This window comes from Protopterus annectens, chromosome 9.part0 (genome assembly GCF_019279795.1).
Source record: "Protopterus annectens isolate FY-2018-M chromosome 9.part0, PAN1.0, whole genome shotgun sequence".
NCBI lineage: Eukaryota > Metazoa > Chordata > Ceratodontiformes > Protopteridae > Protopterus > Protopterus annectens.
In genome coordinates this window covers 1,951,567,918-1,951,594,048 of record NC_056743.1, presented here as the reverse complement: position 1 = coordinate 1,951,594,048, position 26,131 = coordinate 1,951,567,918, and the positions used below count along the sequence as shown (strand labels likewise).

The following is a 26,131-nucleotide window of genomic DNA, read 5'->3' as shown; positions in this document are numbered from 1 at the left end:
TTGTTCCACCGATGCACCATTGCGTGGTCTTTTTCAAAACAGTGTACTCAAAGATCTGCACTTTAATTCAAATGTGGCTCATGCAAGATGCAATAATCTCTCAAAGTCTGATATGTTGGCTTTACAAGAACTTGCCAATAATAAAAATTTGGTAATCATTTCTGCGGACAAAGGTGATGCTGTGGTTGTCATGAATTGATCACACTATCATGCCAAGGCTCGAAGACAACTAGATGATGGCAGATACTATACCAGAATGCCTCTTGATCCATCTAGCATGTTCAAACAACTAGACAAATTTTTGGAATCAGCAGTACAAAATGGCATCATTACAGAACAAACCAAATACCATCTCACTGCTCTAGATCCAAACAGCCAATATATATATATTTTTTACCGAAGATTCACAAAGATCTCCACAATCCTCCAGTCAGACCTATCATGGCTGGTAATTGGTCCCTAACTGAACCAATATCACAATTCTTGAGACAATATCTTAAACACTTACTTAAATGAGCTAGATCCAGAATTCAAGACACTACAGAATTTCTGGACATAATAAATGATATGCAGATTGAGTATCATCTGCTAATGTGCACATTAGATGTTTGTTCATTATATACAAATATACCACATTGAGCAGGGCTGGATGCTACTGAATATTGGCTACAAAAATCCAATTTATATAAACCTGGTTTCAATACTTTTCTTATAGGTTCATAGGTTCATACTAGGCTATCTGCCCAAGGGCATTTATAAGCCTAGCCCATAGTTATGTGGCTTTCGCCACCCCTTTAGTTTGAATAAAAACTATGCCTATCATTTTGCTGTGCCTCTGTCAAGCAGTGACACTGAAGTAATCCCTGGGGTATATCTGCAATCTCCCATCCATTGGTCAAGATTCCTCTTGAACAAGGCCAGAGAGGTGCTCTGCCTCACATGTACCGGGATTTTGTTCCACAGCATAGGGAGTCTCTGGGTGATGAATCTGTCCCTCCAGCACGTTCTATTTATAACCGTGTCAAGGTTCAAGTCTCCCGCCCTTGTGGTTCTGAGGGATCTCGATTTTTTGAGGTGAAGCATATTCATCAAATCTGGGTTTGACATGGCCTTATATGTCAGGCACAGGTCACCTCTGAGCAAGCGGTATGAGACTGAATAGAGCTGGAGTTCTTTCAGTCGGGCAGCATAAGACATATTTTTGAGACCCTTTATCCTTTTGGTGAGGAACTTTTGGGGCCTTTCAAGCTGCAGCAGGTGTCTGGTCAGATACATTCCGAACGGGGCATTGTACTCAATCATAGGTCTAATGAGTGATGAGTACAGGGGGACGATGACCTCCCTTGATCTAGATGTGAATCCCTTCATGATCAGGTGGGTGATATAGAAGGTTTTCCTAACTACTTTAGCAACATGAGTGTCAAACGAAGGCTACTGTCAACCTGGGTCCCCAGATCTCTGATGACTTTTTCTGTGCTCAGTGGATTGCCACCTATATGGTAGCTAGGGGTAACCTTGTTTTTCCCGAAGGGTATGACTATGCATTTTTTGGCGTTCAACTTCAGGCCATGGCTCTGGCACCAGTTATCCGTTTCTGTGAGGCCCTTCTGGAGGATATCTGTGTCAGATGTGTTTTCGACTATGGCCCAGTTTGCAGTCATCTGCAAACTTTGTCAGCCATAACCCTCCTGTGTTTGCTTGTACTTCAGAAAAGTAGATGCCGAACAAGAGTGGACCCAGGACTGAGCCCTGTGGGACACCACTTGTGACAGGCTTTGAGTCTGACATGGCTCCAGCAACTCTGACCCTGTGGGTTCTGTCACTTAGCCAGTTTGCAACCCATCTTGTGATGTATGGGTTTACATTCAAGCTGATGAGTTTTTCGATGATACCCGAGTGGGGTATTGTGTCAAAGGCCTTTGCCAGGTCGAGGTAGGCTGTATGGACTGCCTTGTCCTCATCAATGGCCTTGGTGACTGTCTCGAAAAAGTCAACCAAGTTTAAGAGGCAGGATCTGCCTTTGACAAAGCCAAACTGGGTTGGATCCAAAGTCTGCAAGTTCCCTATGTCTTTATTTATGAGTTCCATTATGATCCTCTCCATGGCTTTGCAGATAAGGCTTGTCAAGCTAATGGGGCGGTAATTTCCAGGGTCTGTGGAGGCACCGCCCTTATGAAGTGGGATCACAGTCGCCGTGCGCCACTCCTTGGGTACGTATCCTGAGGTGAGGCTAAGATTAAACAGCTGTCCTAACTGTGGGTTTAATTCCTCGTTGAGTTCATAAAGCACACAGCCGGGGACACCATCCGGTCCCATGGATGCTGTGTTTTTTGCCTTAGTGAGGGCAGTTCTCACCTGGGCGTTGGAACATGCTCTCACGAAGAAGGTCTTCTTTTATGGTAACCAATGCTATTTGCAAGTACATGGCACTGCAATGCATCTTTTGCCTCTACATACATATATATATATATATATATATATATATATATATATATATATATATATATATATATATATATACACATACATACATACATACACATACATACACTTGTACATGGCTTACATAGAAGAACACATTATTTATGATGATGCACACAACATCTACTACTTGGGGGAACTTGATATATGGTGCAGGTATCTGGATGATTGCTGGATGGTGTGGAGGTCTGATGTGGAATACCTTATGGAATTTATAGGATATCTCAATGAAAATAAGTGGGGTTTACAGTTTACTATCAAATTACCATCTAGATACAAGGTACTTGTATCTAGGAATGATGAAAATACTCTACATACAGAAGTATTTCGTAAATGCCCTGAATATAACACTCCTCCACACATCTAGCTTTCATCCAGCCCATATCATTAAAAACATTCCCAAGTCACACTTCATCAGGATGAGACACATCTGTTCAGATGATAATTCTTTTGCACATTTTCATAATGATTTAGTTCATATATTTAAAGAGAGAGAGGATATAACATGGGTTATGTCTATACAGCAAGCAACCATGCGGCCAATACTGATAGAAAGGATCTTCTTAAATACAAACAAAAAACACGTTCTATAACCAATAAATTACGGTTTAGCACCACATATTGTAGTTACACCAACTAGCTAATTGAGGTAATTCAGAAGACATTGGAATATACTACTGGCAGACAATTTTTTGTCGCACCATTTAGGTGAAACATGCCAGTTCTCTTTCAGGAGAGGGAATAACTTGGGGTCTCACTTCAGCCACCTCAAACATCAGCATCTATCCACTCATCATGACACTATTCAGACTACCATTTCTGGGATGAAGATTATTGGCTGCATGCCTTGTGACCATTGCAGTAACTGTATCAGAGTTTTGAAGACAAATTTTTCCTAGCAATAATTGTAGCACGGTATTTGACATCAAGTTCTTCGCAAACTGCAGTACAGACTGGGTTATATACCTGGCTACCTGCAGCTGCCACGCATTTTATACTGGGCAAACATCCAGACCCCTTACGTTACATATTTCTGAACATCTTTGGGATGTCAGGCACAAAAGAATGAGTAATGCTTTGTCCAAACATGCTTTACAACACATCACAGCGTCCTTTCACTTTACAATTATAGATAGGATAATAGGCGATAGGAACCATAAAACTGGATGGCACACAAAATTGAATGCTATGGAAGGCACACAAAATTGAATGCTATGGAAAAGAATGGATTGTCAAATTAGGAGGGCTGTTCAGCCCAGGTTTAAATGAATATTTATGAGCTCACCAATAACATTTCAGCACTAATTAAGGTTATACTATATATATATGATCACAAGATGTTCTGTATTTGTTACACTGATGAAGGCTAGGTTAATCCCTTAGCCGAAACCAGTCTGTTATTTCTTGTGTTTTATGTCGTAATAATTACACAGCATACAGTTTTTGGCTATTTTTGTTGTTCTGTCTTGGAATTTTGACATGGATTTACCCGATAAGCAGCCAGGCAAAGACTCTTTAGTCTAGAGAGCTATTTATGCATTTATCAGGTTTAACTCATTCATTTATTTAAATGCTTCACTTCTGGTGTACCTGAACAGCAGACTTTCCTCCTGTACACCCTAAACAGTAGACTTTCCTCCTGTACACCCTACTATTCTTCCTCTATGAGTAAGGAAGAGGAGACTGGAGCAGTGCTAACATCTGCCAGCAGTCAGGTGGTTTACTTGGCCTTGCTCTCTTCGCTTCTGTGCTTGCCCTCAAAGACCAGGGTGAAGCAAATAAGGGGCAACTGCATGGACATGTTCCCTCCCTCTGAATGATGCTGTCTCAATCACCCCTACTCCCTTGAAAGCAAGAGTGCCTCTCTTCCATCTTCAGTCTCACTCAGAGAATTCGGATCAGATATAATACTTCAAACAGATACTCCCCAACTCACACCCCACAGACAGATAAGCAGGCACTGCCTCATCATTCTATTCTCTCTGGCCACCTTCTTTAACATCCTAGCCACAAATTAAAGACAGGATTACTGGACTGTAATTTGGGCTTTATTCCTCAATGTCACACAGATGGCTGGGCAGATGCTACAGTTACTGAACAGAATGACTCCAGAACTCTTTGAGTTACGCAACTTAAAAAAGTCGCCTTTATTTTCAAAGTGATGGACCATTATATGCATCGTCAGATAAGTGGTGATGGCTACAGTAATACTACTCAATTACTGTACCAACAATAAAAACCAAACCACAATGTGTTTGCAAGTGGTTTTAAACATGAATCACCCAAATCAAAACAGACTGCATCTTTTTATCTGAAAGCAGCAACAATTGATATGGCAGTTATTAAGGAAGCTGCGAGTCCAGAAACTGCTTAAAGTTTAATGTCATTAGCATACACTTCAGAAATTGTTATGGAATGGAAATCAAGTTCTGTTACACAAAAAGCTCCCTATTGCTCATCATGTGCTTTAGAACTTCAGCCCCATCATTGGACTGAAGCACATACTGATTTCTGGGTAGAGCTGCTGATCATGTGGACATTATGTTCCCTCTGACAGACTGCACAGGTAACAGATCTACGGAGGGGTCTTTGGCGAGTGTGACGAAAGGAGATACTGCCAGCAGAGCTATCTGGACTTTTATAAATAATTATATGTCATTTGTGTATATAAACATGATTTATAACAAGATGCTTGTGTTACAACTGTAACAGAACTGTAGGTCATGTGTACATCAAACTGGTTGGTACAGAAGTGTGTTAAAAAGGTATTTTGTAAAGTACTGACTCTGAACTTAAAGATGCAGCCACAGTGTGCCCTGCTGGAAGAAAACAGAAATGTGCATAAACTACTGTTTAAATGTATATATTTTAAACAGTGGAAACTGGAATACAGGAGGTTAACTTCAGAAAAACAGCTAAAATTAAATTACTTTATGGCAGCTAGAGACAGAATGTCTATACTAGGGAGCTCTCTGTATTGTCTTTAAGATGAAATAATTACTAGTTTTGAATGTGAAAGAATGCAATTGTTTTATGACTTTCAGCATCTGCCAAAGATCGGAGGTCTATGTATTTTCACAGACAGATGCTAAATACTGCCAAGCTTCCAGCAGTGGTGGATTTCAGCTGGGATACGGTTAGAAGACAATAAATGACAGTCATGCTGCAAGCTATCCCAGCATTAATATTTGAGAAGTCTCAGAGGGACACAGCATTTAGTATTCTGTCTTGGACCTGACAACAACTAGAAGATCCGTTCATCACATCTGCCGTGCTCTTAAGTTAGTTAAGTAGGGTACAGTAATTGTTAGATTCAGTCAGGAATATAGTGATGCATAGTTTAGATGTTTTTCTTTATTTAAGATTGTCTTGCAATGTTGTTTTAAATATTTCCTGTGGTTTTGAACTCTGTATAAATTATACAGAGTATTTTCTTGTTCTCTTATTATTAAATATATTTAAACCTTTCATTGTGGCAGATTTTTGTAGACATATTCAAGTCCTGAGAGTACTTACATATTTATCCTAGTTACACTGTGAGCCACTCCTAATAGCCTTGATCTTGGTCAAACTACTACTTGTATTAACACAGTAAGACTGGACACCCTTTGTTAAGGGCCTTAAAGTAGCCAATAAAGAGTTGGCTGGTAGCAGTGATAACTACATTATAGTCTGGGCAAAAGGGGGGGCATAGCTAGTAAACCTGTGCCAGCTTTTCCCAGGTGTGTGTATGTATACAAATCAAACCTCAAAAAGAGGGTGTGTGTGTGTCTCAACTACTTGGGCAGGGACACGAAGCACTGGTTGGACAGAGGTTGCGGCTTGGCTACTCAGCTGAGATCTCAACTCTATAGCTGTGGCAGTGATGGTGAAACTAGCCATGGACTGACTGTGGTCTCTGTGTGCTCTTAAGGCAAACTTTACTTGATGCAGAGAGCTGCATCTGGAAATATTGTGTGTGTACCTTGTCATCCTCCTAGTGTATGTCCCCCACTGTTGCTAGTGGTGAGGATTGAGGCTCCTTGAATACTGGTCCAGTGGTGGGGCGTCATAGCAAGCTTGTTGTAAAATTGCTTTGACTGAGTAAGATACACATTTTAAACCAAAACTACAACTTTCTGGAGCAGCATCTTACATTAATTATTAGTATATCAAGAAAAATTTTAAGAAAATATGGAAAAAATGTTAGAAACATTTTGTTTATCAAGCAAACAAACCATACCAAAAGTTCTCAAAGGATTCCTAGAGATGATTAAAGCCAGCGGAGTACCACAGTCACAGACAGTGTTTACAGAGGTATTTCACATAATGTTTTATAGTACTGGCTTCTAAGACTTGATCCAATCTGCTGAAATCTAAAAGATTTTAATCACCATCCAATTGTTGTTATAAATCTTGCAAACACGGTTAATTTCAAATCTCCAAAAAATGCACATCCCACTGTCTCCCTACTGGTAAAGTTTCATGCCTCTTTTATAAGTGGTAAATTAGGAAAACACACATCATTATCCACTTAAGTCCTCAAAAAAACTGACACTCTAGCAACATCAATTACTACCACATGAAATGTGTCTGACACTAAACCATCAATTAGGAGAATCACTGCGAAACATTTCAGTTCAAAACTCTGCATGGACCCAAACAGCATGAATAAGTAATTTGTGGCCTTTAACACTAATCAACTACCTTAATTTTCTACACTCAAGTCTTGCTCACTGCTTTGTCGGGTGGTATTTTTTGTTGCTGGTCTTGCAGTCCTACATGGCCTGTGTTATTTCCTACTAGTGCCCATGCCAGTCCTCATGAATGCTGCTCATTATTACATACATTGCACCCTCCCCATATAAAACAGCTTCATAGGGAAATCACAAAGCAGGCTTCATAGGGAGTTCCAAGGTCTGCAGCTCAGGAGACCATTAAAGCAGCCTAGCCTCAATTCCTAACTGCCCTATAGCAGTGGCTTGCTTGTGATTACACAGTAGGCAAATGAAGGCTGAGGGAATCAAACCCTAGACCACAAGAAGCAACTCATTAACAACTCATAGCCTTAATCCTGTGTACAAACTCGTATCCTTAATCCACTGCACTAACTGCCAGACTTGTAAAATAAAAGTACAAAGTTAAAGCCAAAACATTTTTGGTAATTACTGTGATAGGTTGTAAAAGGTAATTCTAGGTCCAGGCCATGCACTTTAAATGCAGAAACTGGGCAAACCAAGTAATTATGACTTTTTTATTTTCCTGTGCTCTCATATACAACCCACTGGACATAAATTTCAAGAGTTACCATTAGCACACAAACAGTTTTAGTATGTGAAATGGTATGCGAGTTTGGGAAGACTGGCTTAAAAGAATAGGTTAAAAAATTTGGGTTGGGGGGTTAAAGTAGACACTAGCCCCCTACTCCTTCCCTTAATGCTACTATCCATAGTAACTGTTTATTTGGGAACTAAGATACTCACATCAATCAAATAATGCAAATCAGGAATGCAACACCCAAGTTCAAATTTATGTAGGTATTGGTTTCTTAAAAATACTATTACAAGAATAAAGAATATAAATGAAAAAAAAAAAACATCAGCAACAAAGGCTGAAAGTGAACTTTGTATAGCAAGACAGTCAAAATCTATTACAAATGAATAAAATATAATAAAATCTAATATGTATGTGAAGAATTCATAGTTCATAGGTAGGTACTAGGCTATCGGCCCGAGGGCCCATACAAGCCAAGCCAAAAAATGTACCCTGGCTTTTGCCACCCAAGAAAATTATTTTCCTGTGCCCCTGTCGAGCAGAGCCACAGAAGTGATCCCCGGGGTGAATTTCCCATTTCCCATCCAATCAAGATCTTTCTTGAAGAGTGCTAATGAGGAGCTCTGTTTGACATAGATAGGTAGTCTGTTCCAGAGTATGGGAAGTCGCTGGGACAGGAATCTATCCCTCCAGCATGTTCTGTTTATTGTGGTGACAAGGTTAAGGTCCCTAGAGCGTGTAGCTCGGAGGTATTGGGATTTCTTTAAGTGGAGCATGTCCAACAGCTCTGGGTTTGACATAGCTTTATATGTTAGGCAGAGATAGTCCCCGAGTAGGCGATATGCGATGGAGTAAAGCTGTAGCTTTTTGAGACAGTCTGCATAGGGAATCTGTTTGAGGCCAGCAATCGTCTTAGTGAGGTATTTCTGTGGTCTTTCCAGTTGTTGTAGATGTCTTGTGAGGTACATACCAAAAGGGGCATTGTACTCTATAATGGGTCTAAGGAGTCATGAGTAGAGGGGAACAATGACCTCTTTTTCTGGATGAGAATCCTTTTGTGATGAGATGAGCCACGTAGAAGGATTTCCTGACCACTGTGGCGATGTGATTATCAAAGGAGAGACTACTGTCCACCTGTGTCCCAAGGTCTCATCACATTTTCACCATTAAGTAGACTACCAGCTATGTGGTAGTTCATTGGTACAGAGTTTTTACCAAAGGGGCTTTGACAACAGGTATCTGTCTCAGTGAGGCCCTTTTGTAGTCTGTCCACATCATTAGGAGTTTCGATTATGGCTCCTAGTTTGCAGTCATCTGCAAACTTTGTTAGCCAAAGACCTTCTGTGTTGGCCTGCACTTCAGAGAAGTAGATACCAAACAGGAGAGGACCCAGGACTGAACCCTGTGGTACTCCACTTGTCACTGGTCTGATGTCGGATTTGGAATCTGCTACTTTGACAGTGTGGGTTCTGTCCGTGAACCAGTTGGCAACTCATCTTGTGACATAGGGATTTATACCTAGTTTAGTGAGCTTATCTATAATTCCAGAGTGGGGGATGGTGTTCAAAGCCTTGGCGAGATCTAGATAAGCTGTGTGAACCATTTTACCCTCATCTATGGCTTTGGTGACTGCTTCAAAGAAGTCAATCAGGTTTAGGAGACATGATCTGCCTTTTACAAATCCAAACTGAGTAGGGTCCAGAGTTTGGAGATTACCAATGTCTTCGTTTATGAGTTCCATGATGATACGTTCCATGGCCTTGCAGACCAGGCTCGGAATGGGGCAGTAGTTCCCGGGGTCAGTCGTGGCTCCCCCTTTGTGGAGTGGGATAACTGTCGCGGTGCGCCATTCAGTGGGTACAAAGCCTGAGGTGAGGCTATGATTGAACATGGTGCTTAGGTAGGGTGCAAGTTCATTCTGTAGTTTGTGTAGAACGCAGCCTGGGATATTGTCAGATCCCATGGATGCTGTGTTCTTGGCTTTGGAGAGAGTGTGCTTTTTACCTGTGCAGCCGTGATTATAGGAACTTTGCATTCTTCCGGTACAGAGATGGGCCCTCTAGGGGGTGAGAGCGGGGTAAAGTTAGCACTGAACCTATCTGCTAGGATGTTGGCAATATCAGTTGGTTCTGTATATTTAGTGCCATTATGCTGTAACTCAGAGCAGATCTGAGTGTTCCCATTTAGATTCTTGACATAGCTATAGAATGCTTTGTGGTTGTCTTTAGAGTCAGTGGCAATTTTTTTTTTGTAACTAGCTTTGGAGGATTTTATGAGGGATCTCAGCTTCTTTCTGAGGTTGTCCAGGGAGTTCCTCCAGTCATGGGATTTTACTCTGTTTTGCAACAGTTTCTTTCTTCTGTTGTAGAGTTTATGGCAGAGGACCACCAGATTGGCTTCCTTTTTTTGGAGGATAACATCTTGGTTCTATTAGGGATAGCATGATCCATGCACTCGTGCAAGTGCTTATAAAGTGCATTTGTCTAGGATTCGGCAGTCATACCTCTATTGTCCGTCTGCATGGGTGTCATGAAGTTTGCCACTTCTGTCTTAAGAAGTGTGAAGTTGGCTTTTGAGAAGTTTTTTACGATGGTTTCCCTAATTGGGGCTGGGGGTGGGATGTGGATGTCTAGGCTGATAAGCTTGTGGTTGGATCTGACCAACGAGGAATGGACCTCTGGTGTGGAACACCGGTTTTCCATGTTGGTAATGACCAGGTCTAGGATATTGCTGCCCCTGGTGGGGGTGTGAATAAGCTGATCCAAGGCGTTGGAATTTATGAATTCTAGAAAACGTTGAGCAAGAGAGTTGGTACAGGAGTAGTTTTCCCAGTTAATGGTGGAGTAGTTGAAATCACCCATTATTAGGGTGTTGGGTTGTACCCAAATACTTTCCAGTGTATCAAGAAATGAGGAGTGTGAATCCTGGGGCATGGTGGGGGGGTCTGTAGCAAGCTACAATTTGGATTGTGGTCTTGCCCAGAGTTGGTTGCACTTGGATAATCTCGGATGCATTATGCTGTGCAACTAGCCTGGAGGTGTGGATATCCTTAATGAATATTGACACGCCTCCACCTTTAGTGCTTCTTTCTGGGTTAGGTGGCCGAAAGGTGTGGTATGAATTGAAGCCTGGTAATGCAGGGGTGCTCTCTGGAGCTTTGAACCAGGTCTCTGTCACTGCACAGATGTCAATGTTCTCCATTTTAAGGAGTGCCTCGAGTGAGTGCATTTTGAGGTTTAGACTTCTAGCACTGAGTAGCATTACCCTCAGATTTTGCTTGCTTGTACCTGTTACGGTGGTGAATTTGTCATTTGAACCTTGCCTAAAACAGGCACTATAGGGGTGGCAAGAGTCTTAGCCAGTATCCGGAATCCTAAGGGCGACAGGTGCAGGCCATCTCTGGCAAAGCACTGTGGACTGTCGATCATGTCGTCCCAGGCAGACAAATACTGGATCCCCTGACACCAGAAGCTTAGCCAATTGTTGAAGTCAATCATTTTGTCCTTGTACTGTGGTATCATTCTGGGTGATGGCAGGATGCTACTCAGGGTTAGGGTCATACCTGCCTGGGATACAAGATCGGAGAGCTCCTCCATGTCTCTTTTCATGTAGTCCAGGGAGGTACGTCTCAGGTCATTTACACCAACATGGACAATGACAGTGTCATATTTGTACTTATTGTGGAGTGACCCGAGTGCATGCGTTATGTGGCGGATCCTGGCAGCTGACAGTAACTTTCTCCTTGTTTAGTCTAGTGAGTGGAACATCAGTGTGCCTGACTATAGAGTCGCCTATGACTAGAGTGTTGGGTACGTTGTTATGCCTTATGGGCTGTGGTCGAGTGGCACACTGAGTTTGTGGGCTATGTGTCATTTGGGTTGTGTTGGGGGGTGGAGTTTGCTTGCGTTTATGCTTTGGATGTCCCTGATGCTTGGGCAGGTTTTTATTGAGAGCCTCCGCGAATGTAGGTGTGTGTTTTGTGTTTCTATGTGTGTTTTGGTGGTGTAGGTTTTGAGAGACTATGTGTTGAGTGTGGTGCAAGTATTTACCCTCTCCTCTTGACTGTCTAGTTCAGTCTTGGGTGAAGAGAGCTTTGCTTCCAGTTTGGCTATATAAGTGCATCTCTCACAGGTTGTAGTGTTGGGTGGTAGGAGGAGAGGGTTGTCTGTGTACATGAGGCAATTGCTGCATTGCCTCAAGATGCCCAGATTCATCAGGTAGACAGGAGAAATCACTGGGAGCTGACCCTTAGACATGCCTGGATAAGTGCTTATTTATTAAGTACTAAAAACTGCTTTCCACTAGACAAGTGAGGAAAGTTGAGTGCTGTAGTAATTTGCAGCTTATATAGTGCTTACAATGAGTTCTGAACAAGTGCGGAGTTCAAAGAAACAGATTTGAGTGCTGAAACTAGAAAACTGGCTAGATATAAGAAAAAAACTAAGCTAGAAGGCTTCCCTCCAACACAGAAGGGCTTGGGGGCTCAGAAGCCTACAGTCTATACCACTTAACAGGAAAGGCAGGAAACAAGCTTAAAATTTTTTTTTTCTTCTGTTTCCCAGATGCTCTCTTTGTACACAGTAGGAGTGCCTGAAATCAGAATATGATCTCACTGTACTCAGTTGAGTGAGCAAATGAGATGGGCCCAGAAGGAGTATCCAAACACAAATTTACAAGAGGGGCGGGTAGTTTCAAGGCCACTAAGATTAACACCAAAACAAAAACAAACAGAGAGGGTGGGTGGGACTAACTGAAGAGCAGAGTCAAAACTTCCAGTTCAGTTAATATTCCTGCAACACAGTTAAATCAATTTAAATACTGTATTCTTTGAAAAAAAAAGTGTGGATGGGTATGTCACAAATATCCGATTACAGTGTTAACTATATTGCTGTCAAGTATCCTAATTCAACTGTGTTCTACAAAAAAAGTGTAGGAAAATCAAGTGATCTGGGATTTTTTTTTACATCCACCTGACTGACCACCATCTCACACAGATGGGAACTCATCTAAAAGACAATGCTTCAGGGTAAAGCAGCTCCCTCCTTCCTCCCCCCATTATCCACAGGAGTTTTGAGTACTGGAACAGGAATTTAAATACCAGGTGTTGAGATTGGGATGCAAGGGTTACTATCACGTTCAGCAGAAATTTGAACTCTGCATGTAATGATACAGCACAGCATTACAGCAGTATAAATACATAGGCTGAAAAGTATGTAAGAGTATACGGGAGTCAGCAAGGCAGAGCAATGTTACAGGTAGGCACTACATCAGGGAGAACAGTCAACGTGTTGTAAGCAGTGTGAAGGAGGGAGCAGGGTGAGAGAGAGAGAGAGAAAACAAAGGTTTTACTAATATACAGAGACAGACAACATTAACAAATCTGCTAAGCACTAGTAACTTAGCAAAGCAGCAAAACATCATTTCAACCATTACAATGACAGAGGAAAAGCAGAGCACTCCCCTCCCACGTTTGCACAGGTCTGGGTGTTATCAACATGATTATGACATACTGAAATCCATTTCATCATGTAAAGTTACATACATTTATTACATCATGCATAAAGTAACCACAATAAACAGGCTGCCTGCTTGACGTAATGGATTTGCAAATGTTGGGCAAAGTAGTTGCTTGTGAATATTCATCAACTCCATTAGCTAATGAATATTCATAAAGTAAGACAGACTGTGCTAAAATGTTTTTTTCAGGCTTAACTTTCCTTTTTATGAAGTTACACTGCCTTGAGTCCATCTAATACTTAACTTCCACATATCAAAATTCTGTCTTTCAGCACAAAGTTATTTAACATATACAAAACAGCAGGGTTTTATACATTGCCTGTGGCATACCTCAACTGTTTCCGATTTTACAGAATGTCTCGAGTTTGCCATGTCCATTGTAAAAATTTGGTTTTCTTATAAATCAATGAGGAATACAGTCAATATCCAAACATTAAAATTTTATACTTATTACTTGGAAAATACATGTAGGGTATTTGTTTTGTTTACAGCAGCTAAAGTCAGAAATTATTATTTTTTTTTAAATTCATTACCTGTGTGCAACAACTGTGTACATGTAATGAATATTGATTCAATATGCCTAGCATGGCAACAGTCTACGCACTAAATACCAAATACAAAAGAAGGGCTGGCCACGTCAAGGAGAGTGGAGGTTAAAGGAGTATCAGCCTCCTTACTAACATTTAGACTTAATACAAATTATTAAGGCAAAGTCATGCAGTGTTGTGTTTTACTTGCGGTACACTATACAACAAAACAGTGCTTGTGAAGAGAAATGAAAACTCCGCATGAGGGACTTTTTGTTTTTAAACAAAAACATGATGTTTTGTAGGAAAAAAAAAATATATACCCACCACTAGTGTGAAGGATGCTACTTCACATTTTTGCCAAAGTAGAGTAATTTCAGTTGTTTATTTTGCTTTCCTTCATGTTAAAGATGTTGTCATTGAATTATTTCTGCCTCATGTATGGGAATGTAAAGTCTCTGCCTTGTGGCCCAGAAGTGGCTGGAAAGGGTCCTGTACCAGCCCACTTAACTATTTAATAGTAAATATAATAACCTATTTGAGCAAAGATTTTATTTATTTTTGTGGGATGCAAATAAGTCCACAGGGAGCAGCACAGCGAGACTGCATTCAAATAAATTAATATGAAGCCACACATTCTTTATGGATTTAAATGTTAACATTAATAGCACTTCCAATGCCCTACAGCAAACACTCTAAACTATTGTCTTATCAACCCAGCACCCTCATGTACCACATCATCAATGGTTAAATCAAACCACAAACCAGTGGTCTTCGCTTTTAAAGCTCCAAACACCTCCACGGTAAACAATTATACATTTAAGGACTTCAAAAACAAACCTATTCAAACTCTATGATGAGCTCTCAAAACATTCATGTAATTATCACCAGCCCCTATGCAGCATCTACCATCTGTGGCAGTTTTCAGTGGAGCCAATAAAATGGGAAATGCAAAAACAAGCCACCCTGGTGATCCACCAATAGTCAAGCTCAATGCGAAGAGAGAAAAGAAAAAAAAAAAAACTTCTAAAAGCTCTTAATCTACTCAGTCTATCAAAAGGATTAAATTTGTTTATGCGGTTTCAGAAAATATTTAGATGCTTCAGGTACAAAAAAGGAAGTTACGTACTCACCATAATGTTCCATCTGTCCATTTTCATTCTTCCTCAACTGATGGGTTTGGACTCGATTCGGCCATTACTAAAGCTCGTGGTAACGAGCTCCCCCCTTACCCACAATGCACCAACCCTAAGCTACCTCCGATCTTGTTTGCTGATTTTACCAAAAAAGAAATGTTTAACATGCATAAATATAGGAAACAAAATTGCATGTGCTTAATAAAGGAAAAAGCTGTATTGAGAGCTCAATATAAAAGGACAATGATGTCCTCTCTAACAGGTCATTGATCCAAAAGTTTGTGAACAGAAGGGATGGGGCTGGTGGGCGGGAAGATGAAAAGAACAACACAGATAAAACATTATGGTAATTACACAACTTCTTTACCTGATGTTATCAATTTCCATTCTATCCTCAACTGATGGGACAGAGTCCCCAGCTACCTACAATCCCAGGTGGACCCCAAGGAAGGAAATTACTGAGCTCAGTTGAACCAAATGATGCTCTCTCTCTGGAGACCAGATCCAAATTGTAATGAGTAATAAATGTATGGGAAGTAGCCCAAGTAGCTGGTGCACATATGTCGTCCATGGAAGTCCTGGACAGAAAGACTGAAGAAGTTGCCATGAATCTAGTTGAATGAGCTCGTACTGGTTTTGTCAAGATAATACCCAGTTTGTTATAGATAATACCCACTTTGTTATAGATAAATATCAGTTAGCCATCTGCCTAATGTTACTTTTGCTAAACTGGTTTACACAATTTCAGTGCTGCGAAGGAAACAAACCGGTCTGTTTTTCTGATTTCTTTTGTTCTATGTAGGTAAAAACATAATTGTCTGTCAACATCCAATAAATGTAACATGCATTTGCCCTTGTTTGCAAAATTTAGAAAGAATACGGCTAAATTAATGTATTTATTGATATTAAATTCTGACACCACAGTGGGAAGGAGGGAGGCATTTCTCTGTAGCGTCACAAAGATAGAGTATGGAGGCTTTGAAGGCAAAGCTTGAATCTCTGAAATTTATCTAGCAAAGGTAATGGCTACTAGAAGAACAGTTTTCCAGCCAAGGTACTCAAGCTCACATTTAGCCGCCGATTCAAAAGGGGAATTTACTAGTGCCTGCAGTACTAAACTGAGACCCATGAGGTGGTAGGGTCTTTAAATGAGGTCTCAAACAAAGAGTGCCTCACAAGAAAGCTCTGCACAATTTGTGAGAGGCTAGTGAATTACCTTCAAATCCAATGAAAAAAATTGATATTGCTTCTAACTGAACTTTAATGGTTAAGGGACTAGCCTCTTCTTTAAAAATAAAGCTAAAAACTCGAGTGTTATGTATCTGAGCTGAAAATGGATGAAGAGGATTTTGTTGTGCCCAGTAAACAAATCTTTTTTATTTACTTGTATAGAATTTGAAGGTTTATGGGAAGATAAAAGTATGTGTCAAACAGGGGAAGAGAGCATCGGTTATCTGGCTACTAATGGAATTGGAGAAACCAGGCTGTCAGCCTAAGGTTTGAAATGTCTGGATAGATCATGTCCATCGGTGAGAAAGGAGGTCTGGAGTTGGATCCACAATCCAAGGTTGGTGAAGTAAGCGAGGCTAAAAGAAGGGAAACCAAACCTGTGGAGGCCAGTAAGGTGCAATGAGGATGACTTGCCTCTCCAACTTGGCAGCTTTCTGCAGAAATTTCATAATTAATGGAATTGGTGGGTAGGCATAAAGTAGATTGGGGCAAATCATGAAGTAGAGCATTCCTCAGAGATTCCTCTGTGGGGGGGGGGGGGGATTTGGACAAAGCAGCTGCTGCATTTGTTGTTTAGGGGAAAAGCAGAAAGATCACAGCAAGTCTGGCCCCACTGACGAAAAATCATTTCTGTCACTTTCTTGTTAAGATTTCACTCGTGAGGTAGAAGAATTTACTTGCTCAGTTTATCAATTATACTGGACTTCCCACAATGTGCTTTGCTATGAGAAAACAGATGGATGAACTCGCACATCCTGGCAGGCCTGTAATGCTAAAAAGCACTGCTCTCATCTCTAGGCCACTGACACACAAGTTGGCCTCTTCAGGGCACAAAGTACCTCAGACTGTTTCCCCAGAAAATGACCCCCCACCCCAACTGGTAAGGGTCCATGGTCACTATGGCCTTCAGCTGAGGGAGAATGAATGGACGATGTTGTAGAACCTGATCTGATTGAATCCACCACCCAAGATATCTCTTGCATTTCTAAGTGATTCATATCCGAGTTGACATGGATTGGTAAAGTATTGACCATGGTGTTGCTAGCATACACTGGCAAATCCGGATATAAAATCTGGATAAAGGTACTAGTGTTATTACCGCTGACATTGATCCTAGAGCTTGAAGACCAAGCAGGCTGAAATTCTGGTACTGCAGATTATTTTTCTTCCACAAAGTCAATGGCAGCTAGCTTCATTATCTCCCTCAGGAGTACAAACTATGAATTCCAAATTTTGAGTTGGTTGTAGTTGAGACTTGTCATAGTTTATGGTTATTCCCAGGTGAGAACAAGTTTGGGAACCTTCTTTCTCTCATCAATTGATGCCTGGTCGGGGCAGTAATGAGCCAGTCATCTAGATATGGAAACACCCAGAATCCTGCAGTCTCAAGTGAGCTACTACTACTGCCATGCATTTGGTGAACACCCTGGGAGCAGAGCTCTGAAATGGTAGTGACTTGCTCCCAGACAGAAGCGTAAATAACTTCTGGATTGTCTGTTCAACTTTATGTGATGTACTATCAAGCACATCCAGTCATCCTTGCCCAAGAAAGAGAAGATGGAGTAAACCATGACCTTCCGAAACTTGGTATGTCGAACTGACTTGCTCAAGTTGCTTAGATACAAAATTGGTCTCCAGTCCCCCCCCCCCCCCCGGTTTTCTTTGGCACTAAAAGAACTTTGAGTAAGTTCCGGATTCTATCTGGTCTGGTAGGACTTCTAGCAGCTTCTTCCCTCTGAGTGCAACATAGTGGGGATTTTTCTTGAGATTGGAGTAGAAGGGAAAAGGGTATTATATAGGCTCTAGATATAATCTTTTGCATCCAAGTATCTTATGTCTACCCAGGCTCTCTGATGCAGGGATAAACTGACCCCCGGTTGCTTCCAGAGGTGGACAACTGGGCCTCCTTTCAGGAGTGCTTGAAGGGTCTGTCAAAGAAAGAATCTCCAGACCCCTAGTTTTGCAGGTCTTCTCTGCTGCAGGGACAGCGTCACCTATTAGGGTTCCCCCTCTGTCCCTAGAGGAACTTCATTTATGTCCATCTTGGAAAGGACTCTGGGATTTCCTGAACTACATCTTTCAGCTAGCTCAGTGATTTTTTGAAAACAATCTGAGAGGTTGAAAAACATACGCCCACTGCAGACAGAGTCTTTCCATTCTTCTCACACCTGGATAAAGTTTATTTTACTCTGGGACTGAACAAAGAAGTGCCATCAAAGGGAGCACTGATGAACAAAGACTTGAAAGGGTGCAGAAAATCACATATGAGCATCCAGGCATGTCTCCTGATGGAAATGCCTGAACCTGCTGCCCTTGAGGCACCTTCGGCAACATGCAAAATAAGTATCATGAATGAATTCGAAATAGATTGCAGGGTAGCCAACTGAGAAGTCATGAATGATTTGACCACTGCGGAAATGGATCCTGAGAGGATATTTGAAAGCTCCCTTGATCAAATCCCTCTGTAACCTAGTAAAATAGGCCAAATAATTTAGTGACCGTAGGGTGAAGGTCACTGAAGCATAGATATGCTTCCCAAACTTCTCCATCGCCCTAGACTCTCTGTTAGGGGGATAAAAAGTGGAACTCTGGTCAGCAAATTCCTTTTTGGTGGCTGCTGCCATGACCACAGCATCAATGGGCACCCCTTTAGCCCAAACCCCCACCAGAGGGTGGTGCCAGAATCTTGTCCAGTCTTTAGTGTATAACTGTGTCAGACTCCTTCCACATCCACAGAGAGACCAAATCAATGAGTTCATCATCAGGCAGAGTAATCCAGGAGGTAGATGGGCCAGTACAGAAAGCCTCCAGGAATACTGACTCCTCAGATGAGGGTTTTTCTGGGGGTCCAACCACCTCTCTGTTTTAGGATCTCAAGGAGGTCTTCAAATGAGATGTCTTCTAGAGGCGATCGTTAGGACCCTTCACCTTCACTGAAGTCCATATCCTCCATGACTGACTTGTGGAAAGTCCAAGTGCTTCCTTTTGCACTTCTTCCTAGGGACTTGCTCAGTGGGGTGCTCCAGAGAGGTATCAGAAGAAACTGCAATACCCTGCTGAGAAGCCCGGAGATCTTGGACTGGCTGCCCCTGTGGTATAGAATGATGAGCCTCTAAGCGCAGAGACATCAGGCTAGAAGGTTGAGGCCCAAAGGGGCAAGATCCATCCATCCTGTGAGAGCAGAAAAATCCCTCTTCACAACCGTGAAGGCTGATCGTCCCAGACAGAGAGAGAGAGAAGACCCCAGTGCCGAGATGACAAGCTTCAGAACCACAGTTCTCCCCTGCTCCAAAAGTGATCTCCATGAGAAGGAAGCCAGACTGAGCTATCCATTCCGAAGTTCCTAGGGACAGAGACAGGTCTGACAACTGACTGACAGGGGAGTTTCGGCTCAGAGAGTCATCCAAATCTGAAGAAATATGAACACGAGCATTCAGAGTAAGCTTTGGATCTGAAGATCCAAGCCATATGAACCCGGAAGGCTCTGATTCAGGGACTCTGAAGGAACCAAAGATCAGAGGAGGAGGAGGAGGTTGAAGTGGAGGGGGAGTGTATTTGATGGATGGGCATTCTGACCCGAGGTTGGAGCCAGCAAGACACCCATCTGAATCTGTGCCGAGATGAACTTCTGCATCATTCTTTCTATAGCTTCCTCTGTCAGACGTCGGGACAAAAAAAAAAAAAAAAAAAAGAAAAAAAAGAGAGTCAAGCCAAGAGAGAGAGACTCAAGACTGGTGTCATTCCAAAAAAGGTGAGAGTACCATAGAAGGCACAGGATCAATAGACAGTGAATATCTGGTACTGGGGAGAACTGCAGGACTCAAGGCAGTCAGATCCGTTGGCTTTTTTGTCAGATCCGAGACAGTCGAATCCCTCACTTTTTTCTTCCTCGGATCTGTGGGCAAAGAACTTTGGGATCTTTTCGAATCCAACTTAAGTCCTTTTTCTAGATGGCTCTGAAACGAGGTGGAAGGCTTCAGAAACAAAGGCTTTACTTCACTTCTTTAGTTTTATATTGGGAGATTGAGCCCCAGATATTGGTTCTCCAAATGACAATGGCAGGAATTCTTTTAATATAAGCTTATTTTTTCTCTCTATTAGAGCCCTAGGATTGAAATTATGGCAGATGAAACAATCCTCTTGCTGTGGCCCTAGGCAATAAATACCGGGTGTGGGCATCTTGCAATGGTAGCATGTGCCCACATTTGACACACTTCTTAAAACCCACACAGGCCTTTTTCTGCCATTACATCAGAAACTAAAAAAAGGAAGGTTAAATAAGACAAGTTTTTTTTTTTTTTTTTTTTTTCAGAAAGGGCAAAGGCAGAAAATTTTACCAGTGATGGTAAGAAAGGACTACACAAGAGTGTGGAAAGGTAAAAAAAAAAAAAAAAAAAAAAAAAAAACACAGAATTACAACTTAATGCTAGATAAACGAAAAAGGGAGAGGAAATTACCAACTACAGTAACTGAAAAAATAAGAAACTGTACGAGGGTAAGGGAGGAGAAATATAAGAAAACATTAGAAAATATAAGGATTTAAAAGATTTTCTTTATAAGACACAGTGGTACAGCGGTAGCATTGTTGCCTCACAGCAAGAGATTCTCCTGTTTGATTCACGGCTGGAGTGCCTTCTGTGTGGAGTCTGCATGTCCTCCCCATGGTCAAGTGGCCTAAAGACATGCGTGAATGAGTGTCAGGCTGTCAACTTGGCACCATCACAAAAAAAAAAAAAGAAAAATATTGCCAATCATTAGCGGACCGGAGTTCCACTGTGGCAACCCCTAACCGGGAAAAGCCGAAAAGAGCAACAGAAGATTTTTACTTACCTGTGAAAGCTCAAGAGCTAGGCTGACCACATCTTTTCCCCAAAAAGCAGCAAACGAGATCTACGGTAGCTTAGGGTTGGTGTGTTGTGGGTAAGGGAGAAGCTTGAGAACTTTTGGTTATCGCATTGTAATGGCGGAGTTGGATCAGATCCAAACCCATCAGTTGAGGACAGAATGAAAATTGACATCATCAGGTTAACTGTTTTATGCAACTATCAAAGAAAACTTAGGAAATATTTTTTTGTCCAAAAATATCAAGACATTTGTCATTTTTCACAGGACACAAATGCCTAAACTGGGACTATCCTGGGCAAAGAGGAACAGCTGTTAACCCTAGCTGGTTACAACTAAACAAACACAATAAGCAAGTAGGCAGTATCACAAGTCGAGCTGTTGTAAATCCAGTTTAAGTCATGCCACACTGACTTGCCAAATGCTTCATGAATATTGATGAAGCCAATGAGACAAATCCATATGAATATTTATTAAGTATTCAGGCACGTCACTGACTGGTGGCTGATGGGCAGGGTTTACTAAGGGAGGGGGGAGTACAAGGCTTCACTATAACCCAAGACAGACCTCTGTACACAAGCTTACAATTATATCTAACATGCATTTTGCACTTACAAATATAGCCTTCTTGAAGTTTCCAATTTGTTTTTAAGCTGTCTGCTCTTGCAAGAATATAGATGCTGAACAGTGAGTATATCCTGTGTGTGCAATGTACAACTATTCATGCAGAGATTCATATAAACAGCTGCCTCTTTTGTATCGTGAAGTGTTGGCCTCCTGGGTGTCCCCTGAAAAATGGGTGTGTTTGCATTAAATACACTACATTTGCAAACTGTAACTAGTCAGTCTCAGGTCTCTTTCTGCTCCGCTTTTTAAATTAACATTAAACTCCCAGTTCTGCCATGTATACTCTCTCAACAGTCTGGAGAGAAGCCCTCAAAAGGATTTACACTGCCACCATCCTACTGAACTTGCTTCTTACTTTGCAAAACTTAATTCTTAAAAATATATGCACCTTTTTAAGCTACAACTTTTAAAGCTCCACAAATAAAGTGGGAGGCAAAAGGACAATAAATCTACCCCAAAATGCACAGAATCAATTACTATGTCAACAAAACACTTCCCTTACTATGCCTAGTGGGAGTAACTTGTCCCCAAAATAAACACTATCAAGGGCATCAGCTTGAACGGTAAAACTACAAGTACTGTAACTGACTATATCAAAATATTATAATGTACACTGCATAACACACAGATATGATGGTGCCTTTCTCTTTCACCCTACTACATGAGCTCTCACCAAAGCTGCTACTTAAAAGCCATGCCCTACAAACAAGCAAGGTACTGAGACTGCGTACAGATTTACAGTGAGAGTTAAAAAAAAACAACTCTGAAAAATAAAGATCATCTACCAAGAAAGAAATTAATGATATTATACCATGTTTTCCGTAGAAATTGTCTTCCTCAGTAACCATCCTTCCTATGTGCTAATGTACTCTCCGTAGGAACACGTTTTCTGTATTGGTCTTTCAACAACTTGAGACTACACCAAGCACACTGAATTCATTTCGGAAGGAACTTGCCAAACCAGAAACAAATACAGCAGCTCTGTGGAAATGTGGAGTGCAGAACCACACCCCAGTGCTGTTCAGGGCATTTATTCCTCCTACAGCTCACACATCTTCAGTAATTGACCCTGTAGTTCTCAGCTGTGGGGGCTGGGCAGCAGGAATCTCACTTAAAGGGAAAGAGCTACAAAGTACTTACGTAATTTGACTTAAAAATATAGCAGTTTATTAATTAGAAAAGAACTACTAATTCCATATCATAACATCTGACTGGTCTGTTATCAGAAAATGTAGTTCTAATGACACGTGGATATGGAACAAAAAGCTTAGACAGTTGTATTTTCATTTATTTAGAACCTTCTGCTATAACAGAATGGCAGAGACCACTGCTGTGTATAATGGATCCATCAGTGCAGACAATACAGATACTGCTCATACCTGCAAGAAACCCTAGCTCAGGAACTAACAGAGGGCACTAAAACTGGCTTAGCAAATGAGGCAGCTTTATCTAAGGGCAGTATCCTTCTCACTAGTTGGGAACAATGGCTGGCTGGCAAGCCAGGCTGCAGCAAGCAGACATTTGTCCAAGGCAGGTCGCTTGGAGTCAGGTTTCTAAAGGGGAAAGAGGAACAGGTAGGGGGTGGGACAAGCTAGCTTGGAACAGTATTGAAAAGGCTGGGAACAAATCAAACCTGTCGTTTCAATTTCGACATCAACTGGAACAGCTCCAGAAGTTTTTCCCTAAAAAAATACAAAACGTATGGCACATGTCTTATGCAGACTGACTGTAGGCCCTATCCCTTTACTTTATCTCATATCATTTACTGGACGGTGACTTATGCCTGACCTACAATGTATTCTCCGATCCAACCCTGATGAAATTGTTACATATTCATAAAAATTATGTGAGGGTTACATGTTCCATGGACCTGAACCTTACTTGTGACTCTAAAAGAACTTGCTGGACAAACAGATTTGTACCCTAAAGTCTACCTTGTCTATGGAATAAACTTCCATCTTCATAAAGCAAAGCCCATCCCTCACTCTCTTCAAAAAGAATTTGGATAAATGGATGAGGAACAGTTAATTCTAAAGACATGCGTCTGGAGCATTTCTCCCCGGGCCTCCGCTGAAAACAGGATCTGTGGAACCTAGTCGGACTTTCCCGGTCAACAAATGTTAAATAAATAAATAAATAAATACAATTCACTCCCAGGGTACTACCCATGTCCCTTATGGACAAGGGTAGTCTGTAAAACAACTCAGGGCTCCAACATGGGAGGGCTGGTTAGTTGCGGCCTGTGGGAAATCTCATGACAAGGCTGGTGAGTTGAGGCTTGTGAGTAATCACACGGTAGGGCTGGTGACTTGAGGCCTGTGAGTAATCACACGGTAGGGCTGGTGACTTGAGGCCTGTGAGTAATCACACGGTAGGGCTGGTGACTTGAGGCCTGTGAGTAATCACACGGTAGGGCTGGTGACTTGAGGCCTGTGAGTAATCACACGGTAGGGCTGGTGACTTGAGGCCTGTGAGTAATCACACGGTAGGGCTGGTGACTTGAGGCCTGTGAGTAATCACACGGTAGGGCTGGTGACTTGAGGCCTGTGAGTAATCACACGGTAGGGCTGGTGACTTGAGGCCTGTGAGTAATCACAGTAGGGCTGGTGACTTGAGGCCTGTGAGTAATCACACGGTAGGGCTGGTGACTTGAGGCCTGTGAGTAATCACACGGTAGGGCTGGTGACTTGAGGCCTGTGAGTAATCACACGGTAGCGCTGGTGACTTGAGGCCTGTGAGTAATCACACGGTAGGGCTGGTGACTTGAGGCCTGTGAGTAATCACAAGGTAGCGCTGGTGACTTGAGGCCTGTGAGTAATCACAAGGTAGCGCTGGTGACTTGAGGCCTGTGAGTAATCACAAGGTAGCGCTGGTGACTTGAGGCCTGTGATACACAGTATCAGGTGAAAGAAGTCTTACAGGAAGCTGTGAAGATGCAGCTTAGACACAGATAGATAGACATTACATTAATTTCAGTTAGGGGTATAGTCATATGTACACACAATAGAAGCATCACAGGGCAGGTGAAGTCCAAGGCTTATAAAAGCTATGTGAGGTGTGAACAGCTTTAAGTCTTGTTTTTGTGTTGCAGTTCACATACCATCATTTCAGAAGTACATATGGATAGTGGGTCATTCATTTATTTGGCGGATCCATCACTGGATCCAAGACAGGTTGGATTCATCCTTCTGAAGGTGGAATCAAGATTTTTGTAAGGTAATCTGCGTCGGGGTGTCAGGCATGCAATGGCATCAGCTTAGGGCAGTGTTGCAGCAAGCAGCCAGAATAGGCAAACCTCACATAGCTATTGTGCTGCAGTGGGGGGGGGGGGGGGTAACGATATCTGCCAGCTTCCAATTAAAGACTTGGTTGGATTGATTTTGCAGGACATAAATTACATATATGAGTACTTGTCACTGGCTATTATCTGTTGGTCAGAAGTGAAACAGGGAAGAAAGTGGAGGGAAGGGCGAGGTCCATTGAAGCAGTAGAGAGGACAAGGCAGACAGTCAATAATACTATGGATAAGTTATTAAGGTACGTAAGTGGGGTATACATTCTTTATCCCGATATTCAACTCAGGTGGCCTTACAGGTATGATGGGGATTGGGTTACTTTGTTGAATGACAGTATGCAGGTTTTCTATACAGAATTACAGGTAGGTTTAGTACAAAAGGGCCTACTCTAAGAATGAAAGACGGTGTGCTTGGCAGAATGGAGGAATAATCCCCCTGTCTGTGGTGGAAGGCAGGACAGGTAAGAGAAGCCAAGATAAGAGCAAGGGCTGTCAGGACTCTTTAGCTAGACCTCCCACAGACCAGACAGCCCCAAACAATTGCTGTCAGGGGACTAACCAGCATGACAATGGCTCCTTGGCAGATTGTAAGGTGGCAGAGAGGAACTGACTTAACGTTATGTTGTGGGTAAGATTAATCAGAAGGTCCGGATATTGACAGTGCTGTCTGCTGCTGCTCTGTAGTGTATAGAGCACTGCTATGAAGTAAAAAAAAAATGGCCTCCTTGAAACTCCTGCCATCCACATATCTCCAATCAGTTACAGGTCATTGGCAGTAACTGGCAATAAATACATGACTGCAGCCATTTAACCCACCTGATATCTTTGTGATTTTACTAAACTGGACAACGGCGATGATGCAAAATGACAATGATGGTGACGCAGAAATGGTATGCAATGTGTTGAACTGGTCATACAAGTCATGTTCATGACTAATACATTATTGTGCATGAACACTTACAGGTAAAAGTGCTTTGGCAAATAATGGAAAAACGGTTCTTAGTTTAGTAAGGGACACAGAGAGCTGTACCAATCTCGGACAAACACATCTGTATGTGGCTAGTTATTTAAGCCACTGAATGAAGGCTAGTCCTTAGAACATGGGACAGTATCATATGACTAATGCTTGTTAACAGAACCTGGCATGGATCCATAAGTACTACCAGAAATTTGCATTTTTTATTCACAGTGTTTTACAGTGGTTTCCTATTGTTTGCAAGTTT

General features: G+C 41.8%; 1 protein-coding gene across 1 annotated transcript in view; it reads right to left on the bottom strand.

The window, feature by feature from the left end:
• The window catches only part of SLC44A2 (solute carrier family 44 member 2), a gene marked incomplete in the record, with an annotated part of 993,595 nt that extends 970,949 nt beyond the window's left edge, over window positions 1–22,646 (bottom strand). The window contains 1 exon segment of the mRNA XM_044084762.1: window positions 22,425–22,646. Within this exon segment, the coding sequence (XP_043940697.1) occupies window positions 22,425–22,461 (37 nt within the window).
• Window positions 22,647–26,131: the final 3,485 nt, after the last annotated feature.